Raw genomic sequence first — 15815 nt, 5'->3', positions numbered from 1 at the left:
GAGCCAGCAAAAGTCTTTTATGCCTGTGCAGGGGTCTCAAGAGAGTCTTTGGTGGTCATTTGGGGAGGAATACCCCTACTCTTTTTTTTATTCTTTTTATGGCCATGCATCATCTGAGGACACCAGAGCCCCTCTTTATCTTGCCAGCTTCTTGTTAACAAGATCTGTGTCCTTGGTCAGGAGATGTTGTCCTCCTCTGGAACTTCCTGGCCTTCATTCAGTCATCTATTAAAAAAAAAAAAAAAGGCTGTAAAATATATTTTAGATAATTCTCATTCTAAACCTTGACAGACATTTACAGTTTCCTTCACAGCCAATCTTTGACCTTCCCACTACAAAATCAGCATCAAAACCAGTTTAGGGATAAGCGAGAACTTCACATCTCCTAGTTTCAGCCATTGCTGCTGGGTTTCTGCAAGCAGGGCGCTGCTGTTCCTAGGTCTTGCCTTAACACAGTCAGCAAAGACGCAACTACCCTCAGTCAGCAGAAGTTACCTGAAAGTGTTCTGAAGCCACTCCTCTGAGAGAGCTCCGTGTTCACTAGCAGGCCAAGGCACACAAGTACTTTGTGAGCTAGGTGCTTTTAAAAGGACAAAATAACATGCGAGTAAGAATTGCAGCCTGCTTCAAACTCCTATTCTCAGCCAATGGCTTTCTCACCAAATTGGAATGAAATCAGTGTTACGTTCTCTAGAAGCGCATCTTTACATTCTCCTTCTGGCCATTTAAGTAAAGTTTTGTAAAGAAAATTATCCACATGTATTCCCATTTCATACATGTACTATTCTCTCACATCATCACTGGCCTACAAGAGAAATGCTGCCATTAAATGCATTTAGGCACTCTGCAAATAGCTGTACGGCTGCTTTATTTCTGTGTGGGCTAGAGCAATGTATGTAACAGGGTATCTATAATGTGACCTCTGTTAAAGAAAAGCAACAGGCTCCCCAGGGTGAAAAACTCCAGGCAACGCAGTTCCAGGAGGACAAGCTGGGACACACAACAGCCCTCATTACAGATCTGCTCCCCACCACCTCGCATGCCCTGCCTTCACCACTGCCCTCACCCAAAAGCTGCCTGTTCCTTCCCCCCAGAAATCCCGCTCCGAGCGGCTGCCTGCTTCACGGTGCTTCCTGGTTACACGCTATTCCACAGTGGAGCCCCACAGGCCAACATACCACTGCATCCACGTCAACTGGTCAGGATGGCTTTCCTGGGAGATCAAACCAACCCAGGGTTGCTTTGGCTCACAGACAGCAATTGCCCATATCTAATGTGTTCCACATAATTAGCTGGTTAGATGAGAAGAAAACCAATCATCTTCCACATGCCTTTTTGTTCAAGTGTAAACACGTGGATCTTAAAAGCTAACCCAACTTACATTGCCAACTTAGGTTGGGTCTGGAAACATTTCCTCTCTGTTACATGCGTCTTTCCTTTTTTCTTCTTCCCCAAGTAGCAATTTACTGTGAAGACAAGCTGTAATTTGTAACCGTTATTCTCCATCCTTCTAAAAGTAAGTCTGAATATTGCAAAACCTAGAAGTAGAATAAATAGGGAAGTGAGATTTGAAACCATTTCTCAAGTCAAATCCAGGAAGCCTGTCAAGATGACAATCCTGTATAAGGAGCATTTAGTTTTCTGTAGCTTTCAGAGCTTCAAACACAACGTGAATTTCTAGCAGGACACGCTATTTGGAAGGTCTCAGTCATTCTTCCTGTATGGTACTGGGAACTGAGTGGAAGGCTGACCAGCTGCGACCACGATGCCGAGTCCACTTCAGGATCATCAGTCACCTGGAAGGCTGCACTGTCTGATGATCCTGCTTCAAAAAAAAAAATCTTAATTACTGCAATAAGGAAATAGGAAACATTCCTGTTATTCTCTACAAAGGAGCTGGAGATAGTAAAGGAAAATGGACTATCGGGGAAGGAAAAGTGAGTCACAAAGTCATTAGCCTCAGGAAAACCACAAAGGGCTGCAGAAACTGTCGTCTTGTTTGTCGGGGCAAAATACCCCCAACGTACAGCCTGCTATAGTGGAGTAAAGAAAAGCGACAACAGAACAGGATAGTTAAGATGTTGTTTGGAAAGGAGAGGAAAAGCCCTACAGCAGAACTAGAAACAAAATGCCTACAATTAAACACATACCAAAACTCCAGTCAATCTATAGATTAAATCAATTAGATAAACCTTATTAGAAAAATAATCAGCATTTCCTACCATCTGGCATTTAAGGAAAAACTCTGCACATTACACTTGAAGTCCAATATAAATTGCTGTAGATTCAAAAATCTTGCCTCAACAACAGCCTCTAATATGTAACAGAACAACAAACACTATTCAAATCATATCGCAGATATGCATGATGTGCAAGTAAGGGAATTAAAGAATGTTAGATCCTCAAACACTTTTGAAACAGCACACAAAAATAATGCAGTCCTTGGCACTGCCTGCTGTACATCAGGATCATAAGGTAGAAGACACCAGCAATATTCCCTTAATTTTATTTTTTTTCCCCATGCAGATTTCTGTGGACTACAGCATTATTCATCACTCCCCTTTTCTTGCACTTGAGCCATGCAATTAATTGTTAGATATTCCTAAGATGACTACTCTAGTTCTACTTTACAGAAAGCTACATCAATACTAATCCTTTAAATGAAACTCATTCAACATACAGCACACGTGCTATTATAGCCTTTGGAGTTTATGAAATCCTTTTTCCCAGAATCTATTGTAACTTAAAAAACCTTTAGCTGGAGCCTCTAATAATCAGATGAGGATTAGATCACACCAAGTCACAGATAGGCAGCAATCTTTGGGACATTTTCGATCCAATTTACCCTAAAAGTCTCCCATGTAGTGACCAGAGTCTATACTGCAGAGCTCAGCAGCTGTCATTTGCTAGGTATACAACTTGCAATCCACAAAAGAAATTACTTCATGTTTCCATTAAACCTCAGAAAGGTTTTGGGGGTATGTTAGAGAAGCAAGGTTATTTGTCTGTATCAAGGAGGATAACTTCTTTCCTTTTCACTCAGTTCTGCAACAATTCTGCTTTCAAAAAAAGTAAAATACATTATTCATACTTCAGACTACACAGTCATAGTCATTCCCAGAAACGAACCAAGGGCTACAGAACCTTAGACACATGTGAAAAGGTGACGGACACATAGGGAGCAGCGGCTCCGGTGCAGGCTGAGCGAGGCACAAGCAGCATTTGCACAGGCGCCTCCCCGCTGTGCCGGCACCCTCAGCCCTGCCACCCGCCCCACCTGACCAAGGTGGTGACACTATTGTCGTGGGTGCCTTTGACTATTCGCAAGAAATACAATCTATTCTCATCTTGCCTTGCAGACTTTGTATTGAATAGAAAATACAATATCAGCTAAGCAAAAAAGTTAATTTTAGACATCAGAGTTTCTGACAAGCTCCCAGTATTTAAAGCTCTGCAAACATTTTTAACTGTCAAAACTTTTAACTTACAGAACGTAAGACAAAACATGTTTAAAGACAACTGCGATTAAAAATAGCTCTTTATATAAAAAGCCAAGAGGAAAAATACACTGACTGCATGACATACAGGCAAATCACATCTTGACTTCCATGGGGCAGGGGCTGGACTTGACAATGTCCTGAAGTTCTTATAAATCACAGAAGCGTTGAGGTTGAAAGGAAATACAGAAACATTATCCAAATTACAGGTGGAGAATGAACCAAACAGCAGAAAATTCAACTGATTCGCCCAAACTAATACCTGAAGTTCCTTTGGCAGAACAAGAAACTGTTGTCTCGTCCTGATTATGCCCAGGGTCTCAGGTCCCAACTACTGGACCATCCCTCCCCTACCGCATACGGTAAGCACGGGAAATAATCACGTAATCGGAAACCTTTTGGAAAAAAGTGCACATGCTTTGATCAAAAGTCATCAAAAGACTACCACTAACCTCCAAAATTTACACTTCTATTGCTTGCACATTGTGAAATAAACACATATGCAACATGTCCGTGTTTTGATATGTATTTTTATTTCCCTGCAGTTTTCACTTATCAAGAACAAGTAACAGGGAAAGTTGTCTGAACTAGTGCATAAACAAACATTCTGAAACACCACTACACGTATCTAATTTACAAGAACCGTATAAAAAAAGTCACTAAAACACTACACTACGAAGGTGTCCAACGCTTACAGTCAGACTTTTTCCAACCCGTTACTTGCCTTGTAGCCACAGGAAAACTCTCCAAAATTGAAAAGACAATCTTGCCACAACCCTCCCTCCCCCCCACCACCTGGGATGGCTCGATATCTAGACATCCAATAATTAATTATTGCAATGATATATAATGCAATACATACCTGGTAAAATATCCTTTATGTGGTGTGTTACAGTTTTAAAGCCAGTTAAAATATGCAGTCTTCAGATAAAATGTAATCAGTTGAAAATTTTCTCATATCTGCACAATTTTATATGTGCTAGATGCATAATTTTTCTAGTCAGTTTTTTTTTTCCTGTGTAATTATTTTTTATAAACTGGTATTATAAATAGAAATATACATTCAAAATATATGGAAAAGTGAGTTACTACATTAAATTTGCATGTATCGATCCATCCCTTTCCCCTGCACAGTAATAGAAAATACTATTTTGCCTTGAACTTCATATTTGACAGTGAAATGCCACTAAAGTATTTACCAAAAAGTCCATCTAGTCAAATTGTGAAACAAAATGAACCAAGTGAAAACTTTACATTTCCTTTAGAAAAAAATTACAAGAATTTTGTTTCCTAGCTATGAATCTTTAACTTTTTTTTTTAGACACAAAGTTGGATTTATTTGTACAAGATACAAAATGTAAACATGGCAAAATAAATAGTTAAAACAAGTGATGCAGGATCCCATTTCATGCTCATGATCCCATTAAAGAATTATTTTTTAATCCATTCAGTTGCAAATTCAAGTGCAAAAGCATGATGATGAATATCTACTATTCAAGTAACAGAAATAATATTGATGATACAAATAAACTATTTTACAAGGTAGTGATTTTCCCAATTTTACAAAATTTACATTATATATCGACTTAATACACGATATAATGATAGTCCATTTAGGTCCATTTTAGTTCTCTGTGATCCACAGAGTGCTGTATTTTGCACTCGGTTGGAATATAAATGACTACACCATTAGCACAGGTTGAGACACTGGTTTGAGGTTATGTCACTTCCATGGCTACTGTTGTCTCTGCTATGCCATTTAAACCCAGTCGTTCTGGTTCATGATTCTCTCTGCAATAAAAGAAATATTCAATAGTTACAGGTAGAACATATTTTCTTACACAGTTTTAATGATTTATTACATGTGCTTTGTTTTTTGTTGTTTTTTTTTTACACAGCTGTTAGCCTGGATCAGGGAGAAAACACGTACTAGAAACAGATTATTTAAAACTAAATACTAACTTTTACTCCACTAACTGCAGTCCCTTCTACAAGATTCTTGCATTTAACTGTAAATTACCAGCCTAAGTTATAGGTAAAAGTACTAAAGAATCTCCTGAAGAAGGAAAGTCAAGATATATTATGATGACTGACTCACAGTAAAGCGTTATTCTAACATAATCCTCTCCCACCCACACCAATTCCACTTTAGCACTAGTGCAAGAAATCTTAAATGTTTTTTCAATTTGTTATCATTCTTTGTAGAAAAGCCCAAGACCTGTTCAGCTAAGGTGGTACTTTTCACAGCATTTGCTGACATGACTTGAAATACCCCTCTGACTTGAGGGAAATAAGAACTAAATGTGTTACTGATACAAAAGTATGCTTTAAGGCACGGCTGCTAATTTAAAAATACCTTTTTCCTCAATCTATAGTGAGTAAATTATACATGCCATTTTCCATCTCAAAAAACTCTAAAATTTTAACCTCTGCAGGAGCGTTATGAAATAATCAGGAAGCCACATTTGCTAATGGCCATTTTTCACTTTTCTAATTCATCACAAACTTTACTTTTTTTTTTTTTTTTAAACATCATACAATCCAGCAAAGGCTTCAACCAAAGCCCAAATATCACCATTTTCAGAAAACATAGCCAGCTGCAAGCTCCTGCCACTCCTGTGAAACATCTTCTAAGTATCCTGAACCAAGAGTGCTGCTGTTCAATGAGAATAAATCTCGTCTATATACATAAGATGCAGGCTGGCACATAAAAGTGGTTTACACTTCACATACACATATATCTGTATGTATATATAAAATAGGTACGTCCAGCTTGCATCTTACACAAAGTTATGGAGAGATGTGCAGGGTTTGATAGAATCTACCTGGAAGTGCTGCATGAGAGAAGGGACAAATGAAAATGGTTAAAATGAAGCCATTTTAAACACAGCGGAAGTTTACCAAAACTACCGGTGCCTAAAATCAGCGTGAATTATTTGGGGGTTAATATACAAAACAGCTCTTGCAGTTTGTCACAGCCACCGCGAAGCTGCCAGCAGCTGGATGTTTTTGTGAGGCTGAAGCTATACTGAGAAGTCTCTTGGAGGTGGAAACAATTCTGTTTAGTACTCTAGGGCCGAGTTGGGCATTTCTGTGGAGGCATTTCTGTAGCACAAAGGAAACTTCAAACAAAAGTAACTTCAAACTTCAAAAAGGCTCCATGCTTACCTTGCTATACTGCTGATGGCACTGCTAGAAGTTACCTTTGGCACTCTGTCCATACTGGCAGCAACTGTGGCGAGTTTTAAGGCTGTTGGCGATGGTGCTGAAGTCCTTGTATTGATATGCACATTGACTGGAGAAACAACACTGACATTGTTGAGGTGCACTGCATTTGTCAGGCAAGAATTGTTCATGGGAAGCGTCTGAGGGCTGCTTGTGCACAATGCTGGAATTAAGTGGTTTGTGGTGGTGTGGCCAACTGTCCTTACAAGCTGTACAGTTGAAATCCCTGGGCTGGATGATAAAGCCATGTTGGTGGAGTACAAAGTTCTGGAGGTTCCTGTTACAAACCAAAAGTTGTTAAGTTAAAAATATGCCATTCCTCGGATTCAATTCCAAAGATTAACTTCAAGGGTAATGCTTTAAAGTATACACATCACTGGAATTGTGCAACAATGTTTTTTTTTAAAGATCTGCAAAGTGTAAAACTTTAGAAATATTTCTAGCTAACATTAGGAACATGGCATGTTTTCTCATTCACAAGAACATCAGCAAGTGAAAGAAGCTGACAAATAACTTTCATATGACAAAGAGCTTTTACACTGCCCAACCTGGTACACCTCTTTTTAGGTGCTTTAAATCAAAGGGGCAACACTCCCCATACAAGTGTATTGGCTGGGGACTACCTCAGCTAGGCAACCTCAGAGACCGACTGCGAAGCCAAATTCCGATGCTTTGAATCACCCCCTACCTTGTTCTGCTGGTAACGTAAAGAGGTTCTGGGGACCAGACTCTCTCAGTGCAGCAAAACTAGGGGTCTAAGGCTGGGCAAATTAGAAAACTCTGTTCAGATTATGCTGCAGTGCTCTGTTCACACTCCTGAGGTGTGAGAAACTTCACGTTTCATAGCGTGTATTAAAACCAGAGGCTCTCAAATATCATCTTGGCATCCTAGCTATTCACTGTTCTCCTTTTGATCACAGGGGAACTAGATCCTCGTTTGATCCCTAGGGGATTCTTATTCCTGAAAAAAATTTGCTTTCAGCTAACATCTCCTAATTTACAAGTCTTCCTGTCCTGAACAGGAATAGCTCCTTCCCACCATTGCCGCTCACAGCTTTAGAAGAGTAACAGCAGTCTGATTTTGTATGCATAATATCTGTAATGGTTTTCATCAATCGTAAAGCTGTGTACCACATACTGACATGGTACACTGCCCTGTGCCTGATCTTATACCCCTCAAAACACCACCCTCCCAGATATGATCTTGGAGAACTGTACATAGATGTCTTTTTCTTTCTTGGAACTGTTCCAGTATATTGATTTTATTCAGCTGTGGTTTTTCCTCCCTCGATTCATTTCATATTATCATTAACCCAGCCTGGCAGAAGGTCTATAAAACTAATCACATCATTAGCTGTTAAAACAACAAATTACTCTAAAAACCTTTTATGTCTTATGGCAGTCAAATGCCAAATAACATTTGTCTCTCAGCAACATGGCTACTACACCAGCATGACTGGCACTACTGCCTCCTGGTAGCAGAGGTTCAGAAAGAGGGGTGGCGGGAAGGTAGTGAAGGCCAATGTCTACACTTTTTCCTGAATTTGGGAGAAATCCTAAACGCAATGAAACCTGAAACTCCCAGTAAAGTCAGAAGAATTGCCAGTAGTCGTCCATTAGTATGTTTTTGTCTCAATATGCCAGTGAGATAATGACCAAATAACGTAACAACTTTTCTACTTCCTTCTTAAAGTACTTAATGTTTTAAGCAATTGATTTTAATTACAAATTCACACTGTTTTTAAAATGCTGTCACTTACGCTTCTGATCATGACAGATAATTAAAAAGATTAAATCCTACATAAGAAAACAGAAAATGCTCTTCCAATGCAAAAGAGCATTTGCTAGTTTTATTACCATACTAACCTACACACCAGTGCACAACAGTATTTTAAGGAACAGTATTCAGAAGTATCACAATTAATATATTTGATTTGTTTATGATTATTAATAGTATTTTAGAAATCAGAAATAAGACCAGTTGACATATTCTCAGCTAGTACTAGACCGTGAGTTTTAAGAAATCATCACCTGAAGGCTGGAGAACACCATTAATATTGTTGTGGCTGGTGTTTTGTTCCTTCGTTACCTCACTGCGACTAGGAGCAGGTGCACTAACCACTGCAGATGCAGCAAAGTGGGCGCTGGCTGAATCAAGTGTTTTTGACATACAGTCAGAGGTGCTGGAGCCCTGTGGGAAGAAAAAATTTTTTTGTTCTTTATAATTATTCAAGTATAAAAATAAACTAAGTTACGATTGCTATAATGCAGAGTTACCAGCAAATAAATACATCAATCTTCTAAGTGTAATCTAATGCATCATAACATTAAATATTTCCATTTCACAAGTCTGATGAAAAACTGGAAATTAGTGTCCAAATGAGCATGGGGTAAGTCCTGCCCCATGCAGCCAGTCAACAGCAAATGCAGTTCTTGGCAAAACAGATCACCTTCATAATATGTTGGTCAGTCTGGAGAAGGGAAGGCTCCGTGGAGGCGCTCCAGTGCCCTCCCAGTACCTAAAGGGGCCGACGTGAATGCTGGGGAGGGGCTCTTTATCAGCGAGCACAGTGACAGGATGAGGAGGTAACAGCTCTGAACTAAAAGAGGGCAGATGCAGATCAGATATCAGGAGGCGGTGGGCCAGGCTGCCCAGAGCAGCTGTGGGTGCCCCATCCCTGGCAGTGCTCCAGACCAGGCTGGATGGGGCTGGGAGCAGCCTGGGCTGGGGGGGGGGGGGTCCCTGCCTGGGGCAGGGGTGGGAACTCGGGGGGCTTTAAAGGTCCCTTCCAGCCCAAACTGTTCTGTGATTCTGTGCATTTAAGAAGTTTCCTCTAGAACAACTGACTATGCCTTAAGTTTCCTTCTCTCTTCTGTCTCCAGGCAGCAAGTATACTGCAACTGCAAGTCTGAAGAATTTTCAGTATTCATGGTACATTCATTCTCATGGAGTAATTTCTGCTACCACTTAACTGCCCATCACATTCTGGAAGTACACATCTTTTATTAGTCCAGTTTCTTTGAAAGATACCCTGAAATGGCTGCATGTATCATTCTGCAGCCTCAGTTTATACGAACTCAGAAAATTACTTTGCATAGGCAGAGTGTCTTAAAAATCCAAAATTCATTCCTCTTGTTTAAATATTCTGGTGTCCTGTCTTTACACATACAGAAAATGTAATCAGTAACAACCAATACAGAATCCCTGACTAACCAAAGCAGAAAACACTGAAAGGAAGGGACAAACAGCACTGGCAATTAGATAGAATATGCTCAAAGTAAAATAAGTTTTCCTAGAAACAGACAACAGCAACAGCTGTTATATTTTCTTAGTAAGAAACTAACAGAAAACTAAGCTTAACAGAAAAACACATATTCTTCACTTGCAAGGCATTACAGAGGAAAAATATGATTCTTTTAGAAGACAGGAGTAGTAACACTGCAGATGGGGAAGAGGAAGGAATGAAAATATGCAAAACTACATTTTTCCTCCTCAGAACCTACCAATTTTTTAGTATTCACTGAGCATCTGTTTGTAACAGAATACATTACCTCATAAAGTAGTTTTAATAAAGAAGTCTCTTTGGAGCACTTACAAAAGGAGGACAAAACTGGTGAAAATAGCATGACCTGACAGAGCACTGGCTATTTCTACACTGACCTACTCTGTGGATGCAACTAATGCATTAAAATATGAAATCTCTTACTCAACTTTTAAAATGTAGCCATGATATATAACTTACAAAAAAAAAAAAACCCCAAAACAAAAAAAAAAGAACCAACAACCCAACAACAACAGGTTGTGATGCTAAAACTTAAAATATTCTCTTGTTCCAAATAGCAAAATGAAGGCAAGGTATTTGTACTAGCTACAGCATAAGTTGCTTTCCAAGCACTGTACAGCAAACTGGAAAAGCGTCTTGACCAAAAGTATTCTATGCTCATTCTAAAATTTAACATATTTACTGTGTTATATTTAGCTTAAGAGATAAAAAATACAGAAGCAAGAAGGAAGGTATCAGCACATGACAACATTTAAGGTGCATTACCTGTGCTTTCGGATGCGTCTGTTGTGAGGAATGCTGAGATTGCTGTTTCTGCTGAAGCTGAGCAAGCTGTTGCCTCTGCATTTGAACTAACTGCTGTTGATGTGTCTGAAATTGCTCCTCTGTGATACCCCCTGTTACTACCAAAAAGAAAGGGAAGCAGCGTTAGATAGGCCTGCACAAAATATATCTGAAATGCAAGAATATCTATGTTGGATCACAAATGGTTGAAGGCAACATACACTGTGTTAGACACCTGCAGAGATCATCATATATCCTTATGTAAAGGAGAGGTCAAGCTAAACTTATTTTGTTCTTTCAGCACTAAATCAAATTACAACGAAAGAATTCATAGCTTTCATTGTTTTTAAGCAGTTTCTATCTTTGGTGGCTTTCTCTACAGTAGCTTTAAGCAAACACTTAAAGAAATTATTTTCCTGCCTCTCAGAAAACAGCAGTCACAGCTGCAGAAGGAGTACACTGGGCTGAGCTGGGTGCCTTCCCTCGCAGTGAACATGGGGAGTTAATCCTTGTACAGCTTTCCTTCCTACAGTCCCTTATCACTGCCCTTTTCACCGACACCAGAAAGGACTTCGCGTCTGCCAGGCATACGCTTCCTTTGAGAACGCCTACCTAAACAGCACAACCAGAATTCATATATTCAAACAGTTTGTATACAGTGCTATACCAACCCTCACTTGAAAAAGCTATAAACTAATACACAATGACAAAGCTAATCTCCAGGCCTAAAACTTAGTAAATGTCTGTAAATATCACAAATATTTTGCAAATCTAGTTTGACCTCCTTATTTCACACCTCCCACCCCCAACCTCTACTTGAAGGAAACTCTTAACTTTCACCTGAACAGGATTTTCTCTATTTTGTTCTGAACTATTTTTTTTCAAATCTGAAGCTGTCACTCATCTCAAAACACCTGGATTCTGCAGGAATATCATCTTATCAAGAGACACTACACTAGCATTAAAATAGGAAGTGATCTATCTTTCAGGGTCTGGCTCTTTCACCTACTAGTTGTAACACTTGTGGTTGTCCTGAAATTCCTTTCTTGAGTAAATACCAAAATTAAGACTGTGACTATTTAGAAATTAGTACTGGCACTTGTTCCTTACTGCTACATTCTTAAAACAGGTTTCAACTATGTTAGGAGGGCACTTAAAATCCAATGAGTTATGCAGATACTTTTATTGGATTCTGGGAATATTATCATTTCCAACACATTCCAAAACCAAATTTATTTTGTATTTAGCTTTACTGTGTTCCTCTTGAAGATTACCTATTACTGCAAGCATTTAATTCTGAGTTCAGTCAGCTAAACCTGCTAAGTTCCCTTACGATAGTCTCCCAAAACGTGTTGTATTACTCAAGGCAAGAGAGCCAAGAACAGCATTATGGAACATTACATATATATGTATTTCTATTTTTAGGTTCTGAGGTAACAAATTCCAGAACATGTATTTTGTTTTTATAAAAAAGTGTTTTAGAACAAGCTTAGACTACACTTAGCCGTAATCAGCTGTCATTTCTCAGCAATACAGGGGTAACACGGAAAGCAGTCTCTGCATCGAGGGGTCATCTGATTTAGCCCACATATCAATTCTATGTTTCCAATCTCCCTTCATTCTCAGTTTGACACAGTCCATGAAGTCATCAAACACACTATTTCCAGGTACAGGGAAGATTATCGCAGTAACATAATAATTGCTCACTCTGCCTTCTCATGTTTAAACTCCACTCAGTTCACTACCTGTCACCAGATACTTATTCAGTGGTCAGACTGAACTCAGCTGTTAGCCTTGTTATAAAACAGCAGATCTTCATTAGCAGATTTAATATTATTTGCTTCTGCCAACTCAGACAACTGAAGGGTCCTAGAGAAAAAAAGAAAACAGCAAACCTCTATGACATCTCAAGGTAGCCTTTAAAGGTCATAGTTAAGTGAAAGTGTTCTATATTTCTATTAAAGGTTCTATTTACCAGAATTTTAGCTTCCACTGCTGAGTATCAGGATTTTCTATGTTACCATACCCTGACTGTACTGAAACACTATAACTGAGCAAGGTAAAAAAAAGCCAATGTGAAATTAAGTCTTCCAGGCTCCTCTCCTCCTCGACAGCTTTGGTTTGGATTATTGCATCCCTTCTCTTACGATCTGAAGGCTTTAATCAAAGATTGTCTTTTCAGGCTGCCCCAAAAGCAGCATTTCTTTAATTATTTCTATATGGTATTTAATTCTGGGGGAAAAAAAAGGAAAACAAAACAAAACAAAAAAACAACAACAAAAAAAAAAAACCCCAAGAAAAACTTCAAAACGTAAGAGCTTCTTCCATAAGCACAGTTCTTCAACTGAGAATGTCATCATCTGCAGTTGTCTTTTGGATCTTGGGACATGGTAACTAAATCGGTAACTCTGAGCAGGTCATAGGAACTGGCAGATGAAGCAGACTGGAAGCCACGTGCAACATACCGACTGTACCGCAAACTGCTGAAGATTTTGCTTAAAAAAAAAAATCTACTTCTTACTTCAGTCCCAAAAACTGGCTGAGTTGCACTCTAGGAATTCTGCAAGTAGGTTAATTATTACTTACTCTACCATCCACAAATTCCTGGTAACTTTCTCCCTCCATCATCTCTCCTGATGACTAGTTGTATCCCTAGCTCATCAGTTTCTCATTTTACATTAAACAGAGAGTTGGTCTGGAGGTGTCTCTGTCTGGAAAAGTAAGCTGGTCTCTGCCAAAGTGTGCAAGACTACAAAAAATTTACACAACTGATCAAAGGGAACAGATTGTTTCACTGAACTTGTCTCAAAGTTCCTCGGATTCAGCTTTTCCGTTTGCAGTTCTTATAATATGAGCAAGAGAGTAATTTAACTTGAAACAGTGGTTCTTTATTTATGCACTGATGAGGCACTTTCAAGAAAACACTAGTCACACATTTTTGAAGTAAGTCTTTCTGTTTGTACAATGCCTAGCATCTGAGGAAATACCAGAGTTGCTTTATTAATACAAGTGAAAAATGTAAGTCAGAGGTAACTTTAGACATTCTTGCACACCGAAAACCAAAGCGAGCAACTCCAAGTCTTCTCTAAACTAAAAGAAAAAACAAAAACCAAAAACAAAACTCAGTTTAACTACCGTCATTGTTTCCTCTAGAGGCAGCTTTATGCTTACACATAAGTGTGCTATAAAAAATCATCTCCCAAACAGAATGACTTTAATAAATGCAGCAATAATACTTGTGCTCATTTAATGCACAACCAGACTTTGACCAGCCCTTTTAAAATTTACTCACTATTTACTAATGAGAAAAATCTAACAGCAGTGCCTCTTGCTGGCTCAGTTACTTGGTGAAGAGCTTTGTTGTCTACTGCATCTGATCCTTTACCAGAATTACAGGATCTGTTTTATAATTTAAACCTGGAAAGAAAAAGGTCTTCCATAACCATAAGTTTTCCTGCATAATGTACTTCAACTACTCAACAATCTCTATTCAAATCTAAATGTATTCTTCAGATGATTTCTAAAATTATATAACCAAAGTTAATTACTATTCCTCTACAAAGTGTCTTAGATCCATCAGATTTAGTAGTATGCTTTTTTTTTTTGTATTTCTCTATAGCCTCTCCCACCATTAAAATCAGTGTTTCTCTTCCCTTTCCTTCAGTTCTCATTCCCTAAGAGTGTAAATCCTGAGGTACTTGAGTGCTAGTCCACATGTATGTATCAGGTCTGTCATTAATTTGCTATGCAGCACCAACAGTTTAGGGTTTTTATTCTTGTTGATGGCATTACATGAATCATGAAGGGCTGACATTTTTTTCCTTACGTATACACAGTTCCCCACCAAAACACAGCCCCCTTTTCCCTGAATATACTGCTTAAATCTGTTCTCGTTTTTGTTTTCTTATTCTGTGTCATCCCTCCTATAGCTACTACAATTCTCTTCCACTGATGTGGTCTTCATTTATACTAAAGCCAGGTGTGGAGATTTTACCAATCTCTTCAACCTTTTCCCTTCACTCATTTCTTCATATACTATTAAAAGCAAATATATCTGCTTCCATCCCAAAGTATTCGCCTAGGTTTTTTTAAGTAGACTCCACCCTTGGGGGAGGAGGCTATCTCCCCCGAGCAGAACTCAAAGCCTCAAAGTTTTACATCTAGCTAATCCTTAAATAATCAATTGATATTTATTATTACATCACCATGAAAAATTCTACAGAAAAAATAATCAGCTTAACCTGTACCTTTTTAAGCCACTTTCCTTACCTTGGTGTCACCATACTTTATTCATGCAAAATTGAAATCTTGCAGTATTACTTGCATGTTACATAAAGAGCTATGAGCAAATTCTTCGTTGTTCCTTACAGCTCGTAGTCCACGTTTCACATCCTTAACTCTAACAAACAGTATTCCTTTCTATTTTCTGCATTTGCTTTAACAAGACATTTCTCGATGCTTATCAACAATCCCATCACACAAAACTGCCCCCTTCTGCTACAGATGCAACTCTCCAGACCTTCAAGTTCCTTACAAAAAAAAAATTATATAAAAATGACCACAGCATGTAATATTTGTTCTCATCATGCAGCAGAACAATATTGTTGTGCAAAATCATTTCGTCTGCACTGATGGTACTTAATAAGCTAATGCTCAGTCTTTTACAGACCTAACATAAAAAACTGCTTTTGTCTTCAAGAAATGTAATTTCTACGCATGAATTCTAAAGGTATGTTACTGAAGATTAAATACCCAATCCTGCAACTGTCTTCAAAAGAGACAGATCATTCCGCATCCATACAAAGCTAATTATGGAATTCAGAATCAGCCTATTTTTTAAATGTAATTATTCCGTATATACACAATAGAGTAGGAAAATAGTCAAGATGCTTGTTGATGCTTGGTAGTGGATCTCTTTTGACGTATCTCTAATTGTTCAGCATTTAAAGAATCATACATCCTTTTACGACTACAAAAAAGTGACGTTAAACTTAAGCAATTACAACTCCTAGTACACGAGGCAAAT

At 38.6% G+C, this 15815-nt stretch overlaps 1 protein-coding gene across 2 annotated transcripts in view; it reads right to left on the bottom strand.

Annotated features, from left to right (window-relative positions):
• Positions 1-4007: 4007 nt before the first annotated feature.
• The window catches only part of EPC2 (enhancer of polycomb homolog 2), a 50764-nt gene continuing 38956 nt past the window's right edge, over positions 4008-15815 (bottom strand). The window contains exons 11-14 of one of the 2 annotated variants that reach the window (XM_013303228.3): positions 10772-10902; positions 8754-8913; positions 6666-6999; positions 4008-5288 (exon numbers count right to left, since the gene is read on the bottom strand). In XM_013303228.3, the coding sequence (XP_013158682.1) occupies positions 5216-5288; positions 6666-6999; positions 8754-8913; positions 10772-10902 (698 nt within the window). In that variant the 3' untranslated portion in view covers positions 4008-5215. Of the gene's footprint in view, positions 5289-6665; positions 7000-8753; positions 8914-10771; positions 10909-15815 lie in introns of both variants that reach the window. The other variant, XM_005242349.4, reaches the window with a different exon arrangement.

This window comes from Falco peregrinus, chromosome 8 (genome assembly GCF_023634155.1).
Source record: "Falco peregrinus isolate bFalPer1 chromosome 8, bFalPer1.pri, whole genome shotgun sequence".
In the NCBI taxonomy this organism is placed as follows: domain Eukaryota; kingdom Metazoa; phylum Chordata; class Aves; order Falconiformes; family Falconidae; genus Falco; species Falco peregrinus.
This window is presented reverse-complemented; position numbering and strand designations above follow the sequence as displayed.